At 35.7% G+C, this 12,145-nt stretch overlaps 1 protein-coding gene across 8 annotated transcripts in view; it reads left to right on the forward strand.

Moving 5' to 3' along the window:
• TTLL7 (tubulin tyrosine ligase like 7) overlaps positions 1-12,145 on the forward strand; it is a 184,738-nt gene that overhangs the window by 70,853 nt on the left and 101,740 nt on the right. For all 8 annotated transcript variants that reach the window (XR_002313488.2, XM_070467831.1, XM_020891268.2 and 5 more), the window contains 3 exons: positions 4-162; positions 1,966-2,182; positions 6,832-6,996. Coding sequence is in view for 7 of the 8 variants with exons in the window: in XM_070467831.1 (XP_070323932.1) it covers positions 4-162; positions 1,966-2,182; positions 6,832-6,996 (541 nt within the window). In the remaining variant the exon portion in view is untranslated. The remainder of the gene's footprint in view (positions 1-3; positions 163-1,965; positions 2,183-6,831; positions 6,997-12,145) is intronic.

The raw sequence follows: 12,145 nt of genomic DNA on the forward strand, positions 1-12,145 counted from the left end.
TAGAATGATCAAGTCCCGGCCTCTGGATTATGCCTTTGTTCCTCGAACATGGATCTTCCCTGCTGAATATACACAATTTCAAAACTACATGAAAGAATTAAAGAAAAAAAGAAAGCAGAAGACTTTTATAGTAAAACCAGCTAATGGTGCAATGGGTCATGGGTAGGTATTTTTCATCTAGAATACATAAAATTTTTAAAGAATTGGGAGAAAGACTAAATGTAAGCATTTGCTCATGGTTGAGTTCTAATATGAAAAAATAATAAAATGGATTCCTAATTGTTGCTTATTATGCCTCTTGGATATATAGGGTAATATTTTTCCTTTTTACCTTTTGAGACTGCCTTTATGAGCATGTTGATATTATTAATATCGTCTTGTAGGACTCTCAAGTCAGTTCATTTTTCTTTTATTTTTACTTTCTTATTTCTTAGACTAGTCTCAATTGATTTATCTTCAAGTTTACTGATTCTTTTCTGCCTTCCCAAATCTTATGTTTAACCCCTCCAGTGAATTTTTGTTTCAGTTACTGTACTTTTCAACCTCAGAATTTCTGTTTGGCTCCCACCCACCTTCCCCACCACCTTTGAAATATAGTTTCTGTCTCTACTGATATTCTGCCTTTGGTGAGATATTATTCCTATGATTTCCTTCCATTCTTTATACATGATTTCCTTGAGCTCTTTGAGCAAATTTAAAATAGTTGATTTAAATAATTTATTGTCTAGTAAACAAAATGTCTTGATGTCTTTGGGTATAGTTTCTATTAATTGAGAATTTTTCTTTGTATGGGCCATACTTTGTGTTTTTTTGCACGACTGATGATATTTTGTTGAAAACTGGACATTATGAATATTTTAATGTAGCAACTTTGATAATTAGATTCTCTTCTACAGGGTTTTTTGTTACTGTTTGTTCTAGATGTTGTTTATTTGTTTAGTGACCTTCCTGAAACAGTTTTGTAAAGTCTCTATTCTTTATTGTATGTGGTCTCTGAAGTTCCTGTTCTGTTAGGCCAGTGATCAGCTGTAATTGTCTAATCTGTTAGTATTTGAACAGAGATTTCTATGAACACTTGGAACAAAAAAATTCCCCCAATCCTTGCAGATGGGGTTGTGTGTGTGTGTGTGTGTGTGTGTGTGTGTGTATATGCATGTTGTAGCATGCCTTCAGTGCTCAGCTAGGCATTTGCAACTCTGCCTTAGCCTTCACTTCCTGCTTATACAGAGCTTGATGGTTACCTAGGGCCTTCTCAAGTCTTTTCCTGCGCATGCATTTAACCCTGGGCATACATACGGGCTTCTAGAAACTTAGAAATAGTTCAGAGCTTTTCAAAGCCCTTCTTCCTCAAAGAGTTTCGTTCCCCAGTCTTTTATCCCAATCTTTTCAGTTAGTCTGTCGTTTTACCCAAACATTTGTTGCCTTAGGCAGCAGGGACTAATACATCTGTCTCTAAATGTTTATCAGCATTTGTCTCCCATCTCCCTTCCCCAAGTAGCTGCCTCAGCACTGGGAGAGTTCTCAATTAGACAAGATAAAAGCAAATCCTTTGAGATCCTCCAGGGAACCCCCAAACTGATTTAAACACATGGGCAAACAAAGCAACCCCAAGAATAGGTCTGTTCTGCTACCTCTAGAACCAGTGCCTATAGTAGGAACAGGGGCTGCTGCTCAAGGCCACTGCTGAGCTGGGAGATGGAGTGGTACCAGAGTAAATTAAAATGCAAAGAAGTTCTTTTAGAGAGATTTAACTGTTTTGTTTTTGTTTTATTTTTTATTACAAGTTCCCTGGTTATTACAAGCTTTTGGTTTGTATCCAGGATTCCAAAAAATTGCTTCTGACAGTATCTTTATGCTATTTTTTTGTGTGTATGTGATGGAATCACTTTCCTCTTGAGTATTGTCTGCAACTTTGTAAACATCTTGACTCCAAAATTATTCTTTTAATCTTTTCTTTAACTTTAGGATTTCTTTGATAAGAAATGGTGATAAGCTTCCATCTCAGGATCATTTGATCGTTCAAGAATACATTGAAAAGCCTTTCCTAATGGAAGGTTACAAGTTTGATTTAAGAATTTATATCCTGGTAACATCATGTGATCCACTAAAAATATTTCTCTACCATGATGGACTTGTGCGAATGGGAACAGAGAAGTACATTCCACCTAATGAGTCCAACTTGGTAAGTGGTACTAGACACTATGATTTTATCCATTTGTTCAGGATCTGCTTTTTTAAAATACCCATTGTGTATAAACATTAAATGAACAAAATTCTTCCTGTCAGATTTTTATAGTCTAGAAGAATTATATACGTAAACAAGACTGCCTCTTATTTATAGACAGCTTTGTGAAAATTAGAAAAAAATATGTATCTCCTGTTCCAGGAAGGATGATTAGGAAAAGGCACCCCCTCTGGGTGCTGTGAATATAAGGCTGGATTTTGAAGTATGTATGTGTATATACTGGTCCTGGATAGAAGTGACTGATGTGGAAATATAAGTTAAAATAATATGCCATTGAGAAGTGCAGATAAAGTGTAATGGAATTGAATGTAGGAATAGATTTTGTTCATTTTCTCACGGTAAAGGGGGTATTTGAGCAGATTTTGTATGAAAGGTATGTTTTAGAATGTGGGAGAAAGTACATGAAACAGAGAAAGAAAATTTTATCAGAAAGAAAGTAGAGTTATAATTTTTATTGGAAGAAAAGAAAGGGTTTTAAATTTACGTTAACTAATTATGAAGTAGAGAAATACATTGGCAGTTTTTGGGATACATTTTTAAATTCTATTTAGTGGAGATTTTTGTATTTTTCCATTAAGATTACCTTTGTGAAGCAATAACATATAGATGAAAGTCATGCCTGTATAGTTTATGAAGGTCTAACTATAATTTATTATCATAATTTATGATAAAAGTCATAACTGTAATTTGTACTTTATGAGAAATAAACTGTAGTTTATTCTCCACACTTAAGAGTTCAGTTAACCTCTACCTCTTTTTTTGGATCTACTAATTATAGTAAATATTACATCTAATTAAGGATTGTTTCCCATTTTTGTCAAAAGCCTGGTTATTGCTCTTCTCCAATATTATGTACATATTTAACTCCACCGAGTGGTCATTTTCCAAAATTAAATAATAACTGATCATAAAGGTTACTATGATCAATTATCTAAAAAATGTTTTAGACCTGGTCAAGGAAGAAGTAAGGGAACTGCCAAAATTTTTACAGGAAAGGAAAATGAAAGAAAGCAGCATCTCTTTAAAGGTCATAAGGTGTAGATATATCCATTCTCCAGGTAATGTTTGGACTCTACTGCATTCTAGACATTGTGCTGGTTTTGGAAAAACAGTGACCATGTACTTGATCTTACAAAGCAACAATCTAGTGGGGAGGCAGAGAATAAGATAAGCAATTATAATGCCTAGTGATGAGTGTAATGGTTTAAGAAACTGAGGGTACTATGGCAGTGTATAGCAGGGGCATCTAATTCAGTTGGAGATGAAGGTTAGAGAGGGAGTTTATAAAGTAAATAGTGAATAGTTTGAATAGTGAGGGGTTAGCTAGGCCAGAGATGGAGTGGGATGGGTTAAAACTCCTGGTAGAAGAGTGGCCCAGAGATGAGAGGGAGCATGTTATATCTGCAGAGAGTAGATGTGTTCAGCATGGCTGAAGCCCAGACTAAGAAGGGCTTCCTAGGTGGTACTAGTGATAAAGAACCTGGCTGCCAATGCAGAAGACTTAAGACATGTGGGTTTGATCCCTGAGTCAGGAAGATCCCCTGGAGGAGGGCATGGCAACCCACTCCAGTATTCTTGCCTGAAGAATCCCATGCACAGAGAAGCCTGGTAGGCTATGATTCATAGGGTTGCATAGAATCAGACACGACTGAAGCAACTTAACATACATGCACAGACTAAGAAAGGATGGATGTTCATATATCAGGATGGAGAATCCTAGAGGCCAGATCTTGGTAGACCATAGCTAGGATTATAGAATTTACCCTTAGAATAAAGGAAGCATTGAAAGATATTAAACAAGGGAAAGAAGGAATGAGATTTTTGTCTTAAAAAGTCACCTGGTCTACAGTGTGGGGAATGTGAGATGGTGCTATAAATGGATGGGAGAGACTAGAGTAAGGGGGATAAGAAACTGTATTCTAGTCTAACCATGTATGAGAAAAAAGATGACATAATTTGAAGTAAAGAATAAGAATATAGGTTTCAGATATATCTATGGTAACATAGATAGCATTGACATACTGACAGGTTGATTTGTTGAAAGAGGGATTGAAGAGAGAAATTAAGGATAAAACTCAAGCGTTTTGGCACAGACAGTTGGGTGGATGGGTGACATTCACTGTGACAGGGAGTACAGCAGCTTTTAAAGGCTTTGCAAAAAGCTGATGTGTCTGGTTTGCGATGCCCGTATAACTTCAAAATGGATCTATACCATTGGCATTTGGATATACAGTTTAGGTCTGATGTTCAGATGAGAGAGGTGAGCTACAGGCATAATCTGGGGCTTGTCAGATCATAGATTATAATTAAAATAGTTGGTGTGGGTAAGGCTGGATTATATAAATGTAAGGCAGATAGGTTTTGAGAGGAAAGAGGAAGGGACCAGATAGGAAAAGGTAAGATTTAGAAGCTCATTTGGATGATAAAGTGATTTATTCCAGTTTCCTAAGTTGTATGTGTATAATTTGCTTAAGTACACTGGGTTAGGAAGTCGTATTGAAGATTGAGAGTCAGGAGATGTGGCCTCTAGGTTTTGCTTTGCCAAGTACTGTTGAGTCACATAGTCTCCTGGCTTCGGTTCTCGTATGTATGAAAAGGTATATTCTCTTGTATAAACCTCAGTGTTCCTCATATACCTCTAAAATTTCATGATTGAATTCCTACATGAAGGTATGAAAAATTTAAAGAGTGAAATACAAAGCTTTATATAAAATGAGGTCACTTTATGTAAAAGAAGTTTAAGAAAAAAAGGAGGAAAAAGGAAACCAAAATGCTCCCATTTGGTTGTTTTGGGACAGCAGACTGCTGCATATTTTTTTCCCTCTTCATATTGCTAATTTTTAAAATAGTGTGTATTTTATGCATTTTGTCTTAAGTAAGAGTTAAATATTGGTAAACTACATATAAGGAGATCATATAAGAGAATTTCAGAAATTGAAATATAATGAACATTCATTTTTTTGCTACCAATGTATCAGTCCACCAATCCTTTTAAAACTTTGTAATCCCAATTAATTATTTTGAGCCTATACATTGAAAAATAGGGTAGAGAATGTAGGTTGCTATTGATTCATAGCTGCCATCACTTCCCCTTGTGAAAAATGTCCAACTGACAATTAACTATTTGATGGGGATTTTTTGTCAAGGTAGATGTGAAATTGTGGAATTTCCAATCCTACTTACAAAGATAATGTTTTAAGAAAAATGCAGTTTCATTTCTCTTTCACTAGGATAGCTAGAATTTTTATTATTGCTGTTAGTATTCTGCCAAATGGAGAGCTCCTCAAAAATTATTTTCCAAACCAAAAAGTGATTTCTAGTTTGGAAAGTAGGAAATGTTACAGTTTGATTAATTTCCTTTTTCTTTAAATCAAGCACTTAAAATTAGACAAGCTTGAGATTTATGCACTGTCTTTTAACTATCACTTAAAGCTTTTTCCACTGTCTCTGTCTTGTTCGTCTTTGTGTCCACAGGGCCCAGCACACATTCCTCCCAGTAGTGGATGTTCCTAAAATTTTGTTCAATGAATGAAAAAAAATTCTTAATTACTTGTGGGCATGTGGATTAGTAAATACATGTATTTACTAATTTATATTAAATACATAAAATAACGTGTAGCTCATATGATCAGTTCTATATATTTGTTTCAAAGATTTCAGTACTATAGACTTAAGTAACTGTAGTAAAAATAAAATATGATCTAAATATCATTGGTTATTAAGAAATCAAAATAATAATCATATGCTTGAAGTATATATTAATTGCAATGCAACATAGCTATCTAAAGTGGTCTCTGGGAGTAGGATCATGAGTGAGTGTTTATGATAGATCGACGTGGAGCCGTTAAATCATGAGAAGTTTTAAATTTTGAGTTCTTTTTCAAGTTTGTTTGAGGATAACAGTGTCAACAAACATAAGACTATAAGGAGACTAAGACCCCTAAGAGCGCCAGTATGGAGCACTGTAAATTTACGGTTAGTCATTTAGACTCGTGCGCAGCATTGTGTGGTGCTTCTGCCTGCTGACCCTGAGGGCCGTGTGTCGTGTTAGCAAGTCACAGTGATCTCCCCGTCAGGGCGGCGAAGCAGAGGTTCTGGCTGGTATACCGCTTCTGTTTCTGCTGCCTGCTTGAACTTTCACTTTCAAATTTTTGTTGGAAAAGACCCAGAATGCTGTCTCAGAAAATTCTTTTCCCAAAACAAATTAGGATGAAAATTTTAGAAAAACACGAAAACAAACCAACTAAGAAAAGCAAACTTCAGAGTTAGAGCACTTTTCCTGCTTATCAATATATAGTTTTGCATTTTCATTTAATTACCCTACATATCATTATTATTTTCATACTTCTATGGTAGATATATTTTCAGTAACATACAGAGTAACTTTGTAGATGACGATATTCACAATCCTTTTCAGAAAAACGTGCCATTGCATTTTATTTGAAAATTATATAATCATGAAATTATCAATCTGCATATTTTAAACTTTAAAATTGTCTTTTCTTTTTGGATACTTTCTTTTCTGTGAAACCTTGTGGTTCTAGAGTTTCATAGGTGATAACAACTTTGGTTCTTACTTGTTACAGACCCAGTTGTACATGCATCTGACAAACTACTCTGTGAACAAGCATAATGAACGTTTTGAAAGAGATGAAACTGAAAACAAAGGCAGCAAACGTTCCATCAAATGGTTTACAGAATTCCTACAAGCAAATCAGCATGATGTTGCTAAGTTTTGGAGTGATATTTCGGTAAGATTGTACCATTTCACAATTTTAATTGTCTCTCCTCATATTAATTGAAAGGATCATCAACCATTTAAAATAAAGAACCCGTTACATTAGATTGAGCAGATACAGTGTATTTTAATGAAGAAAGTGGTTTGTAATAAGTAGATAAGTAGTACTAATAGATAAGTAGTACTTTTACTGCCCATGATTGGAAAGGGAGTTTTAAATGGAGGCCAAAGCATAAGTCAGGCTTTCCTGGTAGCTCAGCTGGTAAAGAGTCTGCCTGCAATGCAGGAGACCCTGGCTCTATTCCTGGGTTGGGAAGATCTGCTGGAGAAGAGATAGGCTACCTGCTTCAGTATTCTTGGTCTTCCCTCGTGGCTCAGATGATAAAGAATTGGCCTGCAATGAAGAAGACCTGGGTTCGATCCCTGGGTTGGGATGATGCCCTGGAGAAGGGAATGGCTACCCACTCCAGTATTCTGGCCTGGAGAATTCCATGGACAGAGGAGCCTGGCAACCTACAGTCCATGGGGTCCCAAAGAGTTGGACACGACTGAGCAACTTTCACTTTCGCTTTTCAAAGCAGAAGTCAAGGCGTGGAGGTACAAGAATAGTTAAAAGAGGTCCAGATTGGCACATATTGTATTTGTGGGAGATTCATGAGGACTTATGATAATATATGTGAAGACTAACTTTTAGGCCTGAAAAGCAAGGCTTAACTTGGTAGACAGTATGGATTCATTCAGTTTTTAAGGGAAGTAATAATGCCAAAGGCCATGAATTTAAAAGATAAATCTGAGAATGAGTGCTAGATGGGTTAGAGTAAAGACCAAGAGTAAACAGAGGACAGTGCTTGAGAGTAGCTTAAGTGAGGATGGTCTGAATTGAAAGAGGTGACAATGAGGTGGACCTTAGAGATGAACTGAGTGTTCAGAATGGGGAGGTGGGAAAGAAGTATTCAGAGATTCCTCTGTAGTTCTAAGGAATAATTATGAGATGAATGGTGGGTGTGGCGTTATTTAAAATAAAATAGAAAGAAATTTATTTTGAGAAGAGGATGTAGAGCTTAGTTTTGCAGATGAGAGAAAAGAGTTCTATATATTGATTTGTTAACTCATTCATTTATTCAGTAAACATTTGTTGAAGCTGTACTATAAGCTTGTCTCTGGCTGTTAATTTGAAGATATGTAAGATACAACTCCAAGAGTCTCAAGAGTTTGGTAGGAAAAACCTGCACATAAATTGTTAATAAAATGCAGTGTATCAAGTACAAAAGTATAGACATACATTGGATTTGTGGGAATATAGATTAAGATCACATATAGTAGCCTTTATATTGTAGAGGGAATAGATGGAGTATAGTGTAAATAGAGATAGGAAGAGGACTTCCTGGAGGAATTGACACCTGAATCAAGTTTTTAAAAGTCCACTAGGCTATGATGGATTTTACTTTAGATATGTTGAACTTGAAATTCTCTCCCAGGTAGAAAAGCAGGCAGTTAACAGTATATGTATGGGGTGAAATTCATAACTAAAGCCATGGCAGGGGATGCAGTTCCAAATGGTAATGGTTAAGAGAGAAAAGGAAACACATATGAGAAGATAACCTTGATGAAACAGACCCTTTTATTAATCTTAGCAGAAATGTTAAAGTTATAGTTAGAGGAGTATGTCTACTGAAAATACTTAACGTGATGAGGGCTATACAATTCGATGTCGCTTTCCTTCTGGAACAAATGACATATATTTATATAAAGATATCATGGAAAATGGACATGAAAATTCATTGTTGGTTGAACTCCGTTCTCTTGAGAAAATCAGAAAAAAAAAATCAGCATCATAATTCTTCCTTTTCCAGATGTTTTGTTGGTTGTTTCTTTCTAAATCATCTTTTCTGTGTCACAGAATGTAAACCCAAAGGCCCTTTGGTATCAGACAACTAAAAAGGATTGAAGAGGTCTGGCTAGAAGAAAATAGGGCGTGCTTAGAACAGTGGTAATTTGAAGAGCATCCGAGGTCTAAGGGTGATAGACACTACTCAGCACCAGCTTATTGGTGCCTTGTGGCAGTTTGGGCCCAGTGTGCCTCATTATCCTAATTTGTCAATAGGTACCATAAGTCTCCTGATTTATAAACATTGGCAACAGAGTCAAATTTTTTAGAAATTTAGCAGTTCCTTCAAATTTTGAAGTTTGTCACTTGGATTTGGTCAAATTCTTACCAATTTGTTAACTTTTTATTATATCTTCCCGAGAGACTGTATTTTATAGGCCAGTTCTTTTTTAATTCCAAAAATATTCTCATAATGATAACTTACTATCCTGTGGGTCAGAGGCATCAAACTGCTGAAATTTGCAATTTTGGAAAATAACTCATTGATGGTAGATCCTACTTTGTGATACCTGGATGATTTAATGAATGGGTTGTTTGATGACTAGCTCAGTGAGACCAAATTTTAGATGCCCTCTGGTGTTCTTTTTTCTTTACTAAATTCTTCACTTTGATTCTTCAGAGAAGTCTTTGTGAAAAGGTGGACCCTGTTGGGTTGTCTTGGTGAGGAATATATAGAGAGTCAATTAGAGAGAAAAATGAGTCCCATTAGCTTTACAGACATGGGTTTTAAGTGGTACTTTCCCCACATAATTGAATTAGGAGTACAACTAATACTAATGACTATGGAAATTAAGTTTTCAGTTAGAGCCTAGAATATAATTTTCAATATGACCTGAATATAGTAATTGTTCTCTTACCCATTTCATGATTTTTTTCTATAAGTGGATAAATTTTGCCTATATTAGTTATACATTAATTATCTTATAAATAACCAATTAATAAATAATAGACTGATAGCTTCCAAGTGCTTTCCTACAATTATCCTGTCAAACTGACTGTATTTATGTAATTATTTTAAAATTTCCATTCTTTATTAAGAATTACATATACTTACAGATATCTTCTTAAGATCAGTCAATGGGATAATGTACAAAAGAGAATGACAAGAGAAGGTGGAGAGGGCAATTGTGCAGTAAATTTTTATCTTAATAATTTACAAATTTCATGAATTTAACTTAGAACTTTTTTCAATGACCACTGTATTGATAATAATTTATCTACGAAGTAGCTGTCTGTATATGAAAATTAACATTCATCAACTCTCTATGTGTGCTTTTGTGCTGGTCAAGAATGAATAAGAAATCAAGAGAAAATCAGGCCATGAAGGTTAAAAATGACTAAAACCATTCATAAAATCATCCTTACTGAATGTCTTTATACACTTTAGGTAAAAATCTAAAAATCATCAATACTGGAAATTCTTAGAAGCATTAGTGGAATTTGTGTTTGATTATGTCATTCCTGACTTACATATACATGCAATCTTGTCTTTACATTCTTGAAAATATGTTGTTTTTTATGTAGAAAAAAACACAGATTTGCAATTCAGAGTCTAAATATTCACCCCCACCTCCTCACCCCCAGCATGTCTTATTTCACATAGACAATTGTTAGCAAAGGTTTTAACTTTTTTCCCTAGTCAAGTAGTTTCAATAATATCTCAAGATTTATGTAAGTATTCTTTGCTCTTTTATCTCCATATCTATGGTGCTATTAATACCATGAATTTGTTATTTTGAATAAAATTTCTGAGAACAGCCTTACAAGGCATCTCTGATAGACTCAAATACAGTCTGTGTTGGGATTCTGGGTAACAGTGAAATTAACTTTGTCTTCCATTTTTTCTGTCATATAATAAATACTGCTTCCCCAGGCAATGGAATATTTGTGGCTAACCAGACATATGAGGTGGAATTCTAGAAGAATGAAGGATAAACATAGCAATAGTAATTAAGTTGCTTACCCCTTTTGAAGGTTTACTCTGTTCTAGGCACTATGCTAAGCATTTCACATGGAGTCTCATTTTGTCCTTCCATCAGTCTTTTAAAAGCAGGTATTATTATTATTATTGCCAGCTTACATTTGGGAAAAATGAGACTCGTCAAGTTTAAGCAACATGACTGGGGTTGCACATCCAGCCAGTAGAAAAGCCTGGAATAACTCAGAAAGTCTGACTTTGGAGCCAGATTCTTAATTGCCATACAATATTGCCTGTACCTATAGTTCAGCTCAGTTCAGTTCAGTCGCTCAGTGATGTCTGACTCTTTGCGACCCCATGGACTGCACGCCAGGCCTCCCTGTCCATCACCAACTCCCGGAGTTTACTCAAGCTCATGTCCATTGAGTTGGTGATGCCATCCAACCATCTCATCCTCTGTCGTCCCCTTCTCCTCCCACCTTCAGTCTTTCCCAGCATCAGGGTCTTACAAATGAGTCAGTTCTTTGCATCAGATGGCCAAAGTATTGGAGTTTCAGCTTCAGCATCAATCCTTACAATGACTATTCAGGACTGATCTCCTTTAGGATGGACTGGTTGGATCTCCTTGCTGTCCACGGGACTCTCAAGTCTTCTCCAACACCACAGTTTAAAAGCATCAATTCTTCAGCGCTCAGCTTTCTTTATAGTCCAACTCTCACATCCATACATGGCTACTAGAAAAACCGTAGCTTTGACTAGATGGACCTTTGTTGGCAAAGTAATGTCTCTGCTTTTTAATACCTGTAGAGAGGGGCTTAAAAAGAATATATTCTAAGCAAAAACCAGGGGTACAGCTTTTCTGCAATCCATAGCTTGTTCTTAGACTTCAGTAAATCAACTTTTTCTTTTATTAGCATTAGTAACTCACCCTAGTTGTATTATGTGTCCTCAGAGAAAATGTTGATAGGTTGTTGATTGGCATTACTCTGATCTTAGATAAACCTTTTGAACTATGAAGTCATCACTGCATGGAGAAACCCAACTCTCCCAAATTTTGTCTTCTTGGCCTTTCAGCCTTTCTCTAAATGGAGGTTCTATAATGTTGCTTGTGAAATAGTTATTCTCCTTGGAATTTTTTTTGCCTCCCACCCCCTCCCCTTTTGTATGGTTTCTGAGAAGGGGTGCTTGTGATCCTAGCTTACCTATTGAACAAATTCAAGCCACATTCATAAACTTTTATTTTTTTTGTTCACAAATGATTTTCAGCATTTACTAAATGCCAGGTACTATTGTTAAGGACTGGGAATGGGGTTGTAAATGACACAGACAAAGACTCTGCCCTAAAACAAAAAGAAA

Source organism: Odocoileus virginianus, chromosome 5, assembly GCF_023699985.2.
Source record: "Odocoileus virginianus isolate 20LAN1187 ecotype Illinois chromosome 5, Ovbor_1.2, whole genome shotgun sequence".
NCBI lineage: Eukaryota > Metazoa > Chordata > Mammalia > Artiodactyla > Cervidae > Odocoileus > Odocoileus virginianus.